Source organism: Ciona intestinalis, unplaced genomic scaffold (assembly GCF_000224145.3).
Source record: "Ciona intestinalis unplaced genomic scaffold, KH HT000154.2, whole genome shotgun sequence".
Classification (NCBI taxonomy): Eukaryota; Metazoa; Chordata; class Ascidiacea; order Phlebobranchia; family Cionidae; genus Ciona; species Ciona intestinalis.
Genome location: NW_004190476.2, coordinates 1 through 16,381, shown reverse-complemented (window position 1 = coordinate 16,381; position 16,381 = coordinate 1). Strand labels below are relative to the sequence as shown.

Sequence of the window (16,381 nt, the reverse complement as noted above, 5' to 3'; positions counted from 1 at the left end):
ATCATAATTTTATCTTTAATTCTGATTTGAGCCAAACGCCGAAACGTATTCACAAATATGGTAATGTTATTTTATTAAGCTACGTTGGTTCATTAGTAGCGATTGCTGCATTTCAGCTGATAATCTACCAAAGTTTAAAATGTAACAAATAATTGTGCTTGATTTTGCTCGCCATTTCATCACCTTCGTCATCCAGCATGTTGTTCAAAAAATCGTTTATGAAATATAGAACACAGATGGCTTAAGTAAGATATTGGAAACTTAAACAATGCATGCAAAGTCACAATTATACATCGCTTCCAAATTCCTTACTTCTTTTCGTCATAATAACGATAATAGTGACTCTCTCTCCCAGCTGAGCGAAGCAGACGAGCCCAATAAGCAGAATGGTAAGAAGTCATCGATCCATCTTCTATAGTTGTTTATCAACTTGTGAAGTTTCAGCAAGATACACGCCTTTTATATTCTCTTGCATAGCAATAACTTCCTCGCTGGTAAGGAGTACAATCTCCAGGGAACCCCGATAAGGTTTATAAAACAAGAATATTGTGGACATAGTGGACATAGCGGACATAGTGGACATAGCGGACATACCGGACATAGTGAATATTGTGGACATAGTGGACATAGTGAATTAGTGTTGCTATAATGCTATATATGGTACGTGTAACGTGTCCATTCATTAGACCACAGCCCTTAGCAGATATCCAAGGTCCTGTCAACGGCTGAACGGGTTGTCATTAACCTCGTTCAACGGGGGGTTTGTTTCCATGGGAAAAGTCTCCCATGAGATAAGTCGTACCCGCAGTTTTGACATTGATTAACGAAGTATTGTGGTTGGGTAATGTGACGTCACTTTAGGCGTCGAGTTGCAACAAAGCTTTATTTGTGGTAAATTTTGCGGATTTTAATATTACCTAGTTACCAAAAAATGTATTTTGCATATACCCTGTGTTATTTTGGACGCAAAACGGCGGCCAATTTGCCTTTTATGTACAACAGGTTTTCTATATCTTTGGTGTGGCAGCACTGTACTTAGATTTTAGACAGAATCACAGCGATGTCTCTCAGCTGTCGCAGTCTGTGAACAGATGCTGTTATAACAGTTTCTGAAAGTTGTTAAACATTTGTTTCTTCGTTGTTTTCTCTTTCCCGCTACGTTAAGATGGCTGGAAATTTCTGGCAGAGCTCGCATTGCAAGCAATGGATTTTGAGTCCGGAATTTTTGGTGCGAGAAAGAGAACTTGATCTTCAAGTAATGGGCGAGGTTGATTATCAAAAACTTATGATGTTTTTTGCGAACGTAATTCAGTCAATAGGAGAACAGTTAAAGCTGCGACAGCAAGTTATTGCCACAGCAACAGTATATTTTAAGAGGTTCTACTCTAAGCATTCACTAAATAGTTGTGACCCTCTTCTATTGGCACCAACTTGTATATTTTTATCATCAAAAGTTGAGGAATTTGGCGTGATTTCAAATTCTCGATTAATAAGTGTTGTTACAACAGTTATTAAAAGTAAATACTCTTACGCCTTTCCCAATGAGTTTAATTACCGTATACATCATGTGTGGGAATGCGAGTTCTACCTTCTTGAGTTAATGGATTGTTGCTTAGTTGTGTTTCACCCCTATCGGCCATTGGTGCAGTATGTTAATGCCTTGGGCATGGCAGATGCACTTTTACCAATTGCCTGGCGCATTGCAAATGATAGCTTAAGAACTGATGTTATATTACTGTACCCACCCTTCCAAATTGCGTTAGCTTGTCTACACATGGCTTGTGTTGTCCAGAACCAAGAAGCAGCCACGTTTCAATGGTTTGCCGATCTAAATGTTGACATGGAGAAAATTATAGAAATAACAAACTTAATTTTAAAGTTATATGAACTCTGGAAAGCATTTGATGAAAAATCAGAAATTCCTGGACTCTTAAAAAAGATGCCAAAAGTTTTATTATCACAGCAACGAGATGGAAAAAATGATTCAAATTCGGGAAGAAATAACGTTTCTGTTAAAGACCAAAATAAACACATCTAAAAAACTAAGTGAAATTCAAAGTATTTTAAGCAAATTCATGTTTTACCTTCCTTTATTTTTTGCAGTTGCTGTGTAAAACATTAAAATTTTGTTAATTAGTTATTAATATTAAATGTAAAAACTACCATTTTTTAAAATCTTTTCACTGCCTTTACTCGTCAAAATGCGCATTTATAAAGATATGTATAATTATTCTTGTTGGTTGTAAATCAAATTACTAATTTTATGTATTGTTTACTAGCTGTATAGGATTAATAGTTGAAACAGACTCTGTTACCTGTTTATTCATTGACAAACAAGACCTTAAACATGCAGGTAAAGTAAAACTAATGTTTTATAGCTCTAGACTAGTGATTTTCAACTGTTTTTCGGCGAAAAATATATCTACTGATTGCTACAAAATTCCCTGCTAACAGTAATGAGTTTTTATTTAGTGTTCCAAAGTTTTTTAATTAAAAAAAATTATAACTTTTTTAGAATCCACATGAAGATACAGAATGGAATGATGCGTTAAGAAAACATGGGATTCTTCCCAAGAAGGAAGTAGTTGTTCAACCTCCTGAAGAAGATGAGTCCGAACCGAGTAAGTTTCCCATCTTTTGGATAAATGTAATTTATATATCTCTTTTATAACACAAGTGTTAATGTTTTATACATTTTGTGTTTGGTTACTTACAAGTTGACACGTTGCCCCTCGACGCGATTTAAACTACTGTTGGATAAAACTGTTTTCTATTTATTTTTCATAGGTTTTCTTTTATAATTTTGTGTTTTGTTCCAAAATCGCACCATTGTGTATCTGATGTTTTCATTTCTTCCAGAACAAAATTATGATGACATGAGTTTGGATGAATTGGCCGAGTTTGAAGATGAAGAAGAGGAAAGGATCATGGACTTATACAGGTTGGTATGATTGTAATGTATCCATAACATAAGGATCTGGTGCCAAAATGTAACAGACAAAAGGCAGCAGCATTGAGCCTTGAACCCTTAACCTTAGGGTTTTAGGCAGGTATGCTAACCACTGCTACAACGCCAGTATTAAAATGAAATGTTTTCTAATTTCACATAATTGAAAAAAGGAAAAATCATATAGAATAGTTATAGTTAGTTATTAACCTAATAAAATTCCTTACAGGCAGAAGAGGTTAGCGGAGTTGAAAGCATTACAAATGAAATCAAAGTTTGGTGACGTTCGTGAAATATCTGCACAAGATTATGTACAAGAAGTCAACAAAGCTGGTGAAGACATATGGGTGGTACTGCATTTATACAAGCAAGGGTAAGACAACATGAATAAATAAATGTAATTTGTTTTATTCTTATGTAATGTGGCAACAACAGTCGTTATAACGGGTTTATGTTTCATACTGACATGAATGGTAGAAAACTTTCTAAAAAATAAATTATATATTTATTTATATATATATGTAATATATACTACAGTAGGGTGGGGGAAAATGTGACACCTATTCATTTTATTTTCTCTTTTAATTTAGTAGTAAACAAAGAACTTTCAAGAAAATCCAATAGACTGTTGTTTATTGTTTAAAACACAATCAGGATATTTGGATATTATGTGCTAAAGGTGCCCCATTTTCCCCCATAGCACTGTCTATACATAAATAAAAAATAACCAAATTTCTTTGTATATATATTTATATATTTATATTTTAATATATATATACAATTTTTAAATTTATTTACAGAATACCCCTATGCTCCCTAATCAACCAACATATTACGAGACTGGCTGCAAAGTTTCCTGAGGTCAAATTTTTAAAAAGTATTTCAACAACCTGTATCCCAAACTTCCCTGACAAGAATCTTCCAACTTTGTTTATTTATAAAAACGGAGATTTAGTTCATCAGTGGATTGGTGCTTTACATTTTGGCGGAATGAATCTAACACAAGACCGTAAGTTGTTTTGATTCTATTGTGTGGGTGAGGTCTCGCAGCATACTGCGCAAGGGGCCATTGGATTTATGCCATGGTTGTTCCATTGCTCCAGCATTGCACATTCTATTCTATATAGGTAAGGTCCTACAGTGAGACACTCCCATGAGTATTAAATTTGAGGCAGAATTGGCCTCACTCCCCCGGTGCTAGCGCACAGACCTCTCAGGTTTTGAACAAGCACATCACTTCCACGAAGGTTAAGGTTATTGAAAAAGAGAGAATGCCTAAATAATTTGACCTTGCTACCGTTGCGAAAATATAAATATCAAATTATATTTATTTGAACTGTTATTTTTTAATATAGAGCTGGAATGGAAATTTCACCAAGCCGATATTGTAAAGAGCAATCTTGAAAGCAACCCCACTTCTAAAGTATTTGATGTAATGTCTTCGTCCATACGATCTAGTAATAGAGACGGAGATAGCTCAGATGAAGAATGAAAACATTTTCCTGTAGTTTTAATCAATATTCAGTCAAAAATATACATTTTAATGCAGTATTTATCGTTGTTGGTAACATGTGTAAAAAAGACCCAATAATACATATACTGATTTTATCTTTTTAAACAAACAGGTAAATAATTGCATTCTATTTCTTGATAATCATGTTTTTTTAGTTTCTTTTTAAATTTAAATCTATAGTAGTTTTCAGTGATATCCAGAAATGATTTTCAATATAAAAAGTAAAGTTACCAGCATTGCTGCTTAGATTGTGTTGTTTCACACAGAATGTTTAATAAACAAAACATAAGCGTGAAAAAAAAGATTAATATAACTTGTTTTATTCTCGAATTGTGGAAAAACTGCAGTCGTTATAAACATGAGTGTTTTGTTCCATACACCTCGTGCCCACTTACAAGTTCATGTAACTTTGTGGGTTATTTTTTTTGTAAAAAATATGTTAAGGTACAGTAGAGAGGTTTATAACTTAATAAAAAAACTACGCGATAAGTTAACGCGTTCGCCTCTATATAGCAGTGTTAATAGTTCCGAGGCTCGTCGCTGCTACCATATATAGCCAAACATATAAACATGGGTGTTCTGTAATCTGTATAAGATTCGAGGATCGTCGCTGTTCCATATTTAGCCAAAAATATAAACCTAAAGAAACCTTGCCAAAAATTTCGGTAAATATTATGATTATTTTATTTTACTAATCGTATCTTTGTGGCCTTTCATTAATTCATTATTGGTGTGTTCACATTTTGTGCTAATGGCACTAGTAGAACAGATCGAAAATGGTGGATAAAGTTTTCGCTTAGTATACTATATACTAGAATCACCTTGAATGTGTACTTGGTATTTTTTATTTATTTTGATTGCGTGTTGATTACGATGTCATCACAGAGGAAATTAGGTCATTCGTTTTCGCGTCACAACAAGTATGAGCAAATCCATAGGCTATAGCACAGGCTATAAGGTGAAGCGTATATGTTTTGTAATAGGAAGTTGACTGTTTGAAGGCCTAGGCAGCAAATAACGTCTAGTTTCCTATCTCTTAACTTATATTGTTAAATTTTTTTATTAATAAAGTTACAGTGAAGTATTTACTTTCAAATTTGTAAAATGTTTTATCTTTTTGGGGAAATTTTACTTTACAAGTTATAAATGTTTTAATTTTCCTTGAAATTTGTTAAAGGTCTTAATTATTTACCCTAATTCAATATGTTTTAGACTGTTCTTATGTTAAGCTGTAACAAGCATGTCCGTACATCATTCATCTGGTATTCCACGAAGGAAATCGTTCATTCAACCTGATGTCAACCCATTTGTTCATACTATTAACCTGACCGTGCTGCAGAAATGCCAGGTCGCCTTGATGTCTGTAACATTGGCTCCTATAAGAATTGTGGCAGTTTTTGTAACTTTTTTATTTACATGGTTCATTGGCTGTTTAGTTACACTTGGGGTGCAAATCGGAGACAAAAATCCAGTCGGACATATTCGCTTAGCTTTATTTCAAAGTCTGCGTGTGTTGGGAAGATTAATACTATTCATTATGGGTTTCCATTGGATTAATGTTAAAGGGACAAGAGTAGAAGTTGATAAAGCTCCAATTCTTGTTGTTGCCCCACATTCTAGTATGTTTGATGTTCTGATAAGCTTTGTTTACGGGCCAAGTTCATCCGGTGTGTCTCGTGCGGAAAATTTTAGCATCTATGGAATCGGAACTTTACTAAAGTCATTTCAACCCGTGCTAGTATCAAGAACTGACCCAGATTCGAGACAAAAAACAGTTCAAGAAATCTGCAGACGTTCAGTTCAGATGAAAGGACATTGGCCTCAGATTGTGATTTACCCAGAAGGAACATGCACTAACCGTAAATCGCTAATTACATTCAAATCTGGTGCCTTTATCCCTGGCGTTCCTGTTCAGCCAGTTGTTTTGCAATATTTAAATAAAGTTGACACTTATTCATGGACCTGGAACGGCCCAAGTAGTCTAACTTTGCTGTGGCTTACACTCTGTCAATGGAACAACAGTGTGCGGGTTCATTTTCTCCCTGTGTATCAGCCAAACATGGAAGAACAACAAAATCCAAGTCTATTTGCAAACAATGTTCGAATGTTAATGGCAGATATACTGGATCTCCCATGCACAGATCACACATTTGAGGATTGTAGACTCATGAGAGAAGCAGAAAACTTGAATATGCCAATGGAGACCGGTCTTATTGAGTTTACCAAGTTAAACAGAAAATTAGGAATGAATCTCGACGCTTTAAAAGGAAGACTGCATGAATTTTCGATGCTAGCTCAACAGCAGCCAGATAAGATGCTGAATATCGACAACTTTGCAAAATCGTTGAACGTCCCAGTTACTGAAGCACTGGAAGATTTATTTAAGCTGTATGACCGCAATGAGAGTGGTTTGATCGATTTTCGGGAATATGTTATTGGTTTGTCTCTGGTTTCTAAGCCTGCAGTAACATCTGAAACAGTACAGCTGGCATTTAAGGTCTTTGATACTGACGTTGATGGCTTTATTTCTGCACAGGAATTTATTAAAGTAATGTCCGCTACATTTGGTGATAATTTTAATGGGAAAAAAATTTTTAATGAAATAACGCGGAAAAATCCAGAAAGAGTTTCTTATGAGGAATTCTACGACTTTGCAACTCAGCGACCCGAATATGCCAAACTGTTTGTTTGGTATTATGATATGCAACAAGATGAGTTTGATAAAAAGCAAGAGGATGAAGAAACTAATGAATCAGGAAGTGTGTTAACTTATAGACAACATATAAAACTCAAAACTGTTGATCAGTAATAAAAGAATTTATAAAATCTTAGTTGATAAAGACATTTGTGGTAATGGACAACTTTGGCCTAAGGTGTCATGCAGTAGGACCTCACCCACATAGAAACAATAATATAGATATTTGTTTAATATTGGAATTCATGCACATAAAATTTTAAGCGGTTGATCTTACTTGTATGTTGTATATAACATATATACAAATGAAATCATACGTACTGTTTTGTCGCATCTGTAACTTCCCTAGATCTGTAACACAAACCACACAGTGTGTAAACTGCTAAGGTGCAATTTTAATCATAACCATTTTGTATCTTGCACAACAGTCTGTTGTTTCTTCAAAGGTTAAGTACTGTGGAATTTTCCTTCACATAGTATTGCTAAAGGCTGGTATATCCATTTGTGTTGTTTTTCATCCCATATTGCATGTTTGTTATTGTTAACATAGTAGGGTGGGGTAAAATAGGACTCGTTTTTATTTTATTTGGTAGTAAACTAAGAATATTTACAGAATATAATAACTGTATTTTCACTACTTTAAAAGAGTGTTGTTAATTGTTCAAAACACAATCAGGAAATATAGGATCTAGGAACTTAACTAACTCTGTCCCATCTTACCTCATGCCCACAGTACCACATACATTTTTACATATTGCATTGAAATTGTTACTTTTCAACTTTATCCTCACCCTCAGCCTCAGTTATATTTTCAGGTTTACACAATATTATATAAAATACGTACTTTGTTTGTCTGATTTATTTTATTTAAATACATGGTTGGCTTTTGTTAAACATTTAATTGTTTTTAAACAATAAGTAAAATTTGCTGTTTTTATTTAGGTTTTAATACCTTGTGGTAGAATCGTAAACCGGTGTATGGTTTAAAATTGGACAAAATTGATAGCTGACCAACAATGATGAAGAAAGACACAATGAATGACGAAACAACAAATCCATTTGTTCATCAACTAAAACTTACTACGTTTCAAACAGTTCAAGTATTTTTAATGTCACTTACTATTGCACCAATCAAAATGATATTCACTATCATTTCTTTGGCATTAACATGGTTTCTTGCTTTAGTATTTACCATTGGCGACCCCATACAAGAAAACCAAATGCATTATGTTGGTCCTTTTCGGAAAAAACTTTATCAAATTTTTCGTTATGTTGGGAGGATGGATTTGTTTTTTATGGGGCTGCACTGTATTAATGTGAAAGGGAAAAGAGCTTCCGCAAATGATGCCCCTATTTTGGTTGCTGTGCCACATTCGTCAATGTTGGATATATTTATTTGGTTTGTAAGTGATCCCATGCCTACAGCTGTTTCAAAATATGAAAATTTTGAAACACCAATATTTGGAACTTTGTTAAAAGCTATTCAACCAATACTTGTAAAACGAGAGGACAGAAAGTCAAGGAAAAACAGCGTTCAGTTTCTTAAACAAAGAATGGTCATGCCTAATATGTGGCCTCAAATGATTGTGTTTCCAGAGGGAACCTGCACAAATTCCCGAAGTCTGATCCAGTTTAAAGCAGGTGCTTTTCTTCCAGGTGTTCCAGTTCAACCTGTAGTACTAAGGTATTTGAATCAGATGAATTCTTTCACTTGGACAGAATGTGGGCCTGGTGGTTTAACTCTAATGTGGCTCACGCTTTGTCAGTTTTATGTCAAAGCTGAAATAGAGTATTTACCAGTTTTTGTTCCTAATATTTTAGAACAAGCTGATGCGGAAATGTATGCTACCAATGTCCGTTTGTCTATTAGCAATTGTTTGGGTATACCATGTTCAGAATACAGCATAGAAGACTGGCAATTAATGAGATATGCATTACGCTTTAATTTTCCACCCAAAAACGCAGTTGTTGCTTTTCCTTCAGTAAGCAAAAAATTTAAACTTAATTACATTTCAGTAAAAGAAAGATTTTCTGAATATGCAACTGTAGTAAAAGCTAAAGGACTGATGTCTGTTGAAATGTTTGCCCGATTGCTAAACCTTTCTGTGTCACCAACAGTGCAATTATTATTTAGAATGTATGACACTGAAAATTCTGGCCTTATTACTTTTAAGCAATACATCATGGGGTTCTATGGTGTTTCTTTGCCAGCAGTAACTGAAAATTGGGATGGAACTATGAACCTTATAAAAGAGCGTTGTTTTTTAACTAAATGTTTGAATGATTTTGAAAAATCGATATTTGCCAGACTAACATTATGCGATAACAGAACTGACAATTACACCAGTATGTGTAATCGGCCAGAATTGGCAAAACTGCTGTATATTTTAGAAAGTTCCGAGACAGTGCCTGTATAACTCTTCTGTTCCTTTAACCTTACTTCAGTGTTTTTCAACCGATATTGCCTTGCTGTAATTCTACTTTAGATTATGCAAATTTGTTTCAACATACTTCATTTTATCTGTTTTACTTTTTTATGTTATTTCATTTATTATAATCAGGAATGTAATTGTATTCAAAATTCTGTAGTTTTATTTTATCTGAGTGTTAGGTTAAGTGGTAATTTACCACCACAGAAGTCACAGAGATATGTTAAAAAAGTGTGCAAAACTTTAATGATTGGATAGGTGTAATAATTTATTAATTTCATATTTTAAAGCAGCATACATGAATATAGGGTGTCTGTCTGCACATCCAATGTCATAAAATGGCTTCTAAAGAGGAAACTGTAATACAATACAAAAGCAATCATGAAGGACGTGTTCTTACAAAGTTAAACAGGTGACGATTATTATATTCTGTGGGGTAAGATGAGATACATTTAACAGACAAGTGACGGACTGGCAAAAAATAAAAGGTGTCCCATCTTCCCCCTACCTCTCTATTAAGTTATTTTATTATTCACAGTATAATAATACTTATAATGAATATACAATTAATTAGGTTTACTTATGTTCAGTATTCTATGGTTGAATATAAATGTTTAGCATGGCTTGTTTTGTTCATTCATGTAAAGGCCTCTGCTGGTGCAGAATTCTCCCCCAACATTATATGTTAACCACTAAACGTAAATAATAATTTACTTACCCATTTCCTTCCCCCTAACTACCAACCTCTCCCAACCAGCCTACATATGTAACTTTGTGGTAACAAATATATACACATTGTTCACTATTCTTACTAGAAAAGAAAATGCTAATAAAACCAGTTGCAACACTGAACAGTTCCCCACCACCATAACACATTTAATATACGCATGTAAAGTTTTATCAACTATAGTGTTGTTACACAGGCATTGTTCTATGTTTCCAGTTTAACATTGGAGGTTTGGAATTATATTAAAACAAAACATTATTCAGGTTACGTAAAGTTAAAATGTTTACTGATGTCACGTTCAAATTGGAAGATGGAGAAGTTTCAGCTCACAGAAATGTTCTTGCTGCATATTCTGATTATTATGAGAAAATGTTCACATCTGGGGTAATTTAGTAAAATTTATATTTAACTAGGTTTTTTTTAAATTATACATAGTAACTGTCCTAGTTTCTTTTACATTTTAGGGTAATTTTTGTCAGTAGTGCTCTAAGTTGAGAAGTAAGAATAATGGAAAGTTATCACGATTTTAATTTGTTTCACATTTCTTAATATAATTACTTTTAATTTATTTATGTGTTTAATGCAAAACCTATGTTTTTCAGTTCAAAGAAGGTTTTAATAAAGATATTGAAATAAAGGAAATAAAGGCTTCAATATTAGATTTGTTGTTCACTTTCATTTACTTACAAGTGATCGATATAAGCGATAAAACCGTTTGCCAACTTTATGAGGCTTCAGATTACTTGCAGTTTAATGGTAATATCTGTATTTGTTAAAGTTTGATTTATTCTTATACAGTAGTTGTTTCTAGATGTGAAGGGATTTTGTGTTAGCTTCTTTAATGATGCGCTTGCTGTTGGGAACTGTTTAAGTTTCCGTTCCTTTGCACAAAGATACCAGCTTCTGGAGTTGGTGGAAAAATGTAACAAATTCATCGTTGACAACTTAGAGTTGGTTTCAAAAGATTTAAAATTTTTACAATTTTCAATAGAAGAAGTAGAAGCTGTGTTTGCCAAGAAACCAATACAGGTATATAAATGTTGTTTTTTATATAATACTGCATGCCCCGGTAGTCACTAATACTAATGGGTTGTCCAAATTATCAGCAACACAAAAAAAATGATAATCACCTACAAAATTAACATACATGGTAACTCATAAGCTGGCATGGGGTGTATGAACACCCATGTTAAAACGACTGTCGTTTTCCGGCCACGCGGGAATAAAGTAAGTTACATTCATTCGTGTAATGGAGGGTTAGTGATTGGAGGGTTATTTATGTATACAAACCTAGAGCAAAGAGGGGTCAAAAAAGGATGAATTTTTCAAACTTTTGTTTTTTTAATTCAAAATGAATTAAAAGCCTTTTTGGTCCCTATAAAGAAATCTATTTTAAAGTTATGATAAGTGATGGTTTTCTTTCAGAGTACAGTTTTCAGGAGCATCCTAACTTGGATTAAACACGACTTTAAACAACGTCAACACTTTTTTGAACGATTATTTCAACTGATAGATGTGAAACAGTTATCAACTACATTTCTTGAAGAAATTGTTGAAAAATCTGAGGTAATAAAACTAACAAAAAGAATTGGTAGGGTTGGAATTTTGGTAAAAATTAACATGGTTAGGGGTGCTTCAGTTGTGGAAGCTGATTAAAAAATATTTCTTATATAAAAAGTTAATATATATATTCTATAAAAATTTGTAATGAATATATGTACAACGCCAGATACCAGGGGTAAAGTGGCACGCCATATAGCTCGCATATAAATCAAATTGGCTTTTCTTACTGTGATTTTTCTGACTTAAATAATTTTTTAGAGCACTTTTAATATTTTGGTAATTTGGTGATATAATATAATATCATTAAAATACCATTAAAAAGTATAGCTGACCCCTCTCCTATATTGTACTAACATTAGTATCAAATAAATTTGATAAAACAAATATAGTATATATATCATTTCAATTTTGTTATAACTTTTTTCTTTATTTTTAGAATTGGATAAAGAGGTTGGAAGTTTATTTTGATGTTATCACTCCAGAATATATCAGACGCCTTAAAACAACTGAAGTAATTGAAAATGCACCAGATGGAAAGGGTAATCTATATGAATTTTTAAATTTTACTAATAAAATGACATGAACTGGTCCTAAAAGCCTGTCTATGTTCCTTTGGGTCCATTATTGCGTCTGGAATGTTGTAATGAAACGTGTATGAAATCACAGCTTTTCTAATATGATAGTATTTCCCATTTATATTAACCTACTTTATCTAGATAAAACCAATCGCCGTCAGGTGCATCCACTCCCGATCATGCCGCGCTTTCCCCCCGTCTCAGGCAAAAAAAAGTACGGCGAATCTCTGCCATGAAAAGTAAAATGCAAAATTTGGCTTAATGACGACTTCACAAAGGTGGTCAACTTCATTAAACTAACATCGAGCTTGTAAAAGCATTAACAGGAAAGAATATTTTACCTTGAACAGTGGTCAATGAAGCAACCATCCAAGCTCTGACTGGGCGTACAGTCTTTGCTCAAAGCACAATCAACCACTACAATAGCAAGATGTGATGCATCTCCTGTAGATTTGTAAACAAAGACTGTTCATTCAGTGTCTTTCATTCATCTAATAATTAACTTTCAATTTGTCTTTAATATTAACACTAAATAATTCTCTATGCAGTTGTATTGATAAAGTTTTATAAAAACTGAGTTTTTATTACATTCCTATGCTAACGTTTCAATTTTTTGATGATAAAACCTACATTTTTTAGATTGAATCTTTAATTAATGTGTTTAGTTTTTACTTCTGTACTAATGTAATTAGTTTTTGGATGCCAAGAATCCTTGTTAACCTGTGGGGTTGTATTTACTTGTAACGTTGTTTCTTCCTCAATAGCATTTAAGTGGTTTTGTTCACCAAGGTGATCTTAGTATGTAGCCGAAGAGCAACTCATTGTTACGTAAAGGCACCCAAAGTTACACCAGAGATACATAAACAAGAGATTGGCAATGACGTCATTTCGATTGTTTAACTTGAGCTCCTTCTTCTAACGTTCACGCCTGACTGAACAGGCCCATTGTCTTGTTTTTTCCACCACGTGCGGAATTGCGACAACAGACGATTTCGATACGTTTTAGTTTAGTAACTTTCATTGAACCTGTTAGGTATATTCTTTGCCTTAATCCAAAATAGGAGTATCTGTGTATGCTAAGTAGGTGTTTCGTACAAATTTTCGTGCGGATCGGCGCACCGGAAATACAAAAAGTAAGTGATTTTGTTCATTACCTGTCATAATTTAAAAGACGTGGTCTATGACACATTGCCGTAATGAACTCGTGATGGTATATATAATCATTCTAATGTACAGTTTGTATTCTCGTAATAAATTTAATTTAATTATTTTCACAATAAATTTAAAAAAAATATATAGCCTTTTAACTCAAGGTGCTTATGCCTTGATCTGTCCTGCTGCTCATACCCAAATTTTTCATCCCTGAGGTTTTTTTTGTTAAAGCAGGACAGAGGCTCTTCCTCAAGATCCAAATTTGGGTCACAGAGCAGTTATATAGAGGGTTAAAACAACAAAATTGGGTAACAGGTAGCAAGTGCCAAGGGTACAACATTTTTTTGGATTTTATGTTATTCTATGTACAGCTGGGTTTAACAGAAATTAATTCTGCCCATAGATATATTATAATGTAGAGCAGTGGGTTAAAACAACAAAATTGGGTAAAAGGTGGCAAAGATACAACATTTTTTTTGAATTTTATGTTTAGTCTATGTACAGCTGGGTTAGAAATAATAAAATAAACTTTTACATGTGATTATATAACTAAATAGGCTTTCCGTAGATTTTGCTGATTATAAATGCTGATGAAAATATTTTTGGAAATCCATTTCAATTATTACAAAAATATGCAGCAAATATTACGTCATAGTGTGTGAACTTGCTGTGTTTGATTATCAGTTGTTAGGCAACATGCTGTGGCAGTAAACATAAACCACTATTCCTGCTTTCTTGGTTAACTTGTTTTTATTCCTTTGGTCATATTCTTCTGTAAATTGTAATGTTTTAATTTAACATACAGGTGTTTTCTTGGGATCATGGTTCAGTTTTGTTGGCTTCAATGACGGGCGTGCTTCAAAATGTTTAGGAACTCCGACTGCTGAATAAAAGTTGTCCAGGTAAATTACTTTTTTCGTTTAGGCAATGGTTCATTCGATACAGTTTTCCACTCTTCCATGCGGACATTGGAACCTCTAATATTTTTCAATTCCCTCTGAACTGCAATTATTCTGTCATTAGCTAAAAACTGAGCAACGTCAGGATTTTCCGAGCGCCTTCCAATGCTACGTTGTTGCCCAAAATAGTGTTCTAGAACGTCTTGATTGATTCTTCGGGTGCAGACCATGGACACTCCCATTTGCAGTAAGTTTCTTATTAAACCAACCATTGCGTTGACAGTGGAAACCAATGCTTGAAATGTTTGGTTTGATATGAACATTTTTTGCCTTTGTAATTTTGTGAGCTCACTGTTTTCATCTAAAGAACTTTTCCAGAAAGTAAAATAATTTAAAAAATCTTCTTCTAGCCATAGCAATCTCGGGTCGCTCTGCTCAGTGTATGGCCGTAAATCTGGGTTGCTTGCTTTTGAAAAGTTTGAAGTGGTGTTCATTAAATCAAAAAATCTATTAAACATTAAGCAATATTCAGAAGTGGAGTGAAAACCTTTATTTTTTAGTTCCAAAGAGACGGATCGGCTAAGAGTTTGGGCTGCAATCGAAACATTCATTTTTGAAAATGGAGTGAGGTACACATGGTTTGTATTGAGTTTTGGTAAGCAATGTAAATCATTTCCAATATCCATTTCCGCTGTTTGCACAAAATGATTCCACATTATGTAATCTTTAAAGGGGGGCCGTTGCATTAGTCTTGGTCCATTTGGTTTTGATCCATAAAGACAATTTCTTGCTGTTTTGATTAGATGCTTTCTTGCTGTTTTGACAAAATAAAGTTTCGGGTGTTGCGGAAATTTAGTTTCAAATGCAATATCTTTAGTAGCCACATAATAAACTGTTTCGGGTGTCGCAGAAATTTGGTTTCAATTGCAATTTTTTTTAGGACCGTTTTAAAGTCTTCCGGGTGCCTTTAGACTGACGACAGATCTTTGAGTCATACATGTTTTTCAACTGTTTGGTATGGCTGAATGCTCGAATTTTTACATATTTTGAAACTATCAATTCCATAGCTGAAAAAAACTTGAGTATTGTCATAGTTACTATGAAAGGAAATGTTTGAAACAATACTTGTCAGGGCGTACTGTTTCATTGTGTTAATGACAATTTGTTCAGTTTTGATTTGTGTACTGTGGCAACAATTTACCAATCTAAATTCTTTCTCTGCATGTACCAAAGCCTTTAACAAGTTATCAGAAATACTGCAAAGCCCACCATTGCTGTTATCAATCCAATTTCTCTGTTCTACCATACCAGTACGTTCATTTCTTCTAAAATAGTCCAACAACGGATGTACATATTTATTCCCAATGTATGTTCGAATAATGAAACCACCTAAAACAAAAAAAAAGTTAACGAAGCAGTGCTGCAATTTCTACAAACTTACCAATGTAATCAATTATTCGCAGATCTTGCGGAGTTATGTCTTTAACTTCATTCTGTTGTATTGCCGTAACTGCAGTGTATTTTTGTTGCATGTCAGTCGTAATTTTTCGGACAGTCTGCGCTGCTTCTACTTTTGGGAGACCTGGGAAATGCTGCTTTGCGTTGTATAGCATTTGTGTGACTTCGCTGTAGTATGCATCCATGTTTGGAAATAAAGAATACAGTTTAGTTAAGGTAGAAGTTATCGAACCTTCAAGATCAGTCACGCCGTTATCACGAAGTACTTTGAGTACTATTTCGTTGGATTCCCGGCCGTCGCTGCAGACGACTGAAGATGCGCTTCCACCTTCACCGTTTTTAGCCGAATCACTATTTTCCTCCTCTGTATCAATAACTACAACTATGTTTTTCAACTGCTCTGGCGAACAAGACGATTAATAT

The 16,381-nt window shown here is 33.9% G+C and overlaps 6 protein-coding genes across 7 annotated transcripts; 5 read left to right on the top strand and 1 right to left on the bottom strand.

Annotated features, from left to right (window-relative positions):
* Positions 1–1,051: 1,051 nt before the first annotated feature.
* On the top strand, positions 1,052–2,278 carry LOC100185167 (cyclin-C-like). Its single transcript, XM_018816176.2, has one exon. It carries the CDS (start codon positions 1,166–1,168, stop codon positions 2,036–2,038), a length of 873 nt encoding a protein of 290 aa, XP_018671721.1. The 5' UTR covers positions 1,052–1,165; the 3' UTR covers positions 2,039–2,278.
* LOC100187534 (phosducin-like protein 3) lies at positions 2,136–4,762 on the top strand. The gene is made up of 6 exons (XM_026839113.1): positions 2,136–2,353; positions 2,516–2,621; positions 2,860–2,941; positions 3,177–3,320; positions 3,748–3,956; positions 4,303–4,762. Exons 1-6 carry the CDS (start codon positions 2,348–2,350, stop codon positions 4,437–4,439), a joined length of 684 nt encoding a protein of 227 aa, XP_026694914.1. The 5' UTR covers positions 2,136–2,347; the 3' UTR covers positions 4,440–4,762.
* An 863-nt stretch (positions 4,763–5,625) lies between these two features.
* On the top strand, positions 5,626–7,646 carry LOC100181981 (lysophosphatidylcholine acyltransferase 2). Its single transcript, XM_002131562.4, has one exon. It carries the CDS (start codon positions 5,701–5,703, stop codon positions 7,267–7,269), a length of 1,569 nt encoding a protein of 522 aa, XP_002131598.1. The 5' UTR covers positions 5,626–5,700; the 3' UTR covers positions 7,270–7,646.
* A 456-nt stretch (positions 7,647–8,102) lies between these two features.
* On the top strand, positions 8,103–9,874 carry LOC100177312 (lysophosphatidylcholine acyltransferase 2). Its single transcript, XM_018816178.2, has one exon. The coding sequence runs from the start codon at positions 8,172–8,174 to the stop codon at positions 9,570–9,572; it is 1,401 nt and encodes a 466-aa protein (XP_018671723.1). The 5' UTR covers positions 8,103–8,171; the 3' UTR covers positions 9,573–9,874.
* Positions 9,872–16,167, top strand: LOC100179654 (kelch-like protein 12). 2 transcript variants are annotated; one of them, XR_003396951.1, is made up of 9 exons: positions 9,872–9,996; positions 10,575–10,695; positions 10,914–11,067; positions 11,123–11,340; positions 11,737–11,877; positions 12,311–12,413; positions 12,591–14,503; positions 14,625–14,747; positions 15,061–16,167. XR_003396951.1 is itself a non-coding variant. In XM_026839112.1 (8 exons), exons 1-7 carry the CDS (start codon positions 9,923–9,925, stop codon positions 12,683–12,685), a joined length of 906 nt encoding a protein of 301 aa, XP_026694913.1. In that variant the 5' UTR covers positions 9,872–9,922; the 3' UTR covers positions 12,686–12,727; positions 12,800–13,582. The 2 variants fall into 2 exon arrangements, 1 of the variants encoding a protein (XP_026694913.1); XM_026839112.1 differs by lacking the exons at positions 14,625–14,747; positions 15,061–16,167 and having other exon boundaries at positions 12,591–12,727; positions 12,800–13,582.
* LOC100184346 lies at positions 15,466–16,374 on the bottom strand. Its single transcript, XM_009863499.3, has 2 exons — positions 15,942–16,374; positions 15,466–15,889 (listed from the first exon to the last, which is right to left on the bottom strand). Exons 1-2 carry the CDS (start codon positions 16,141–16,143, stop codon positions 15,492–15,494), a joined length of 600 nt encoding a protein of 199 aa, XP_009861801.1. The 5' UTR covers positions 16,144–16,374; the 3' UTR covers positions 15,466–15,491.
* Between the last annotated feature and the right edge of the window lie 7 nt (positions 16,375–16,381).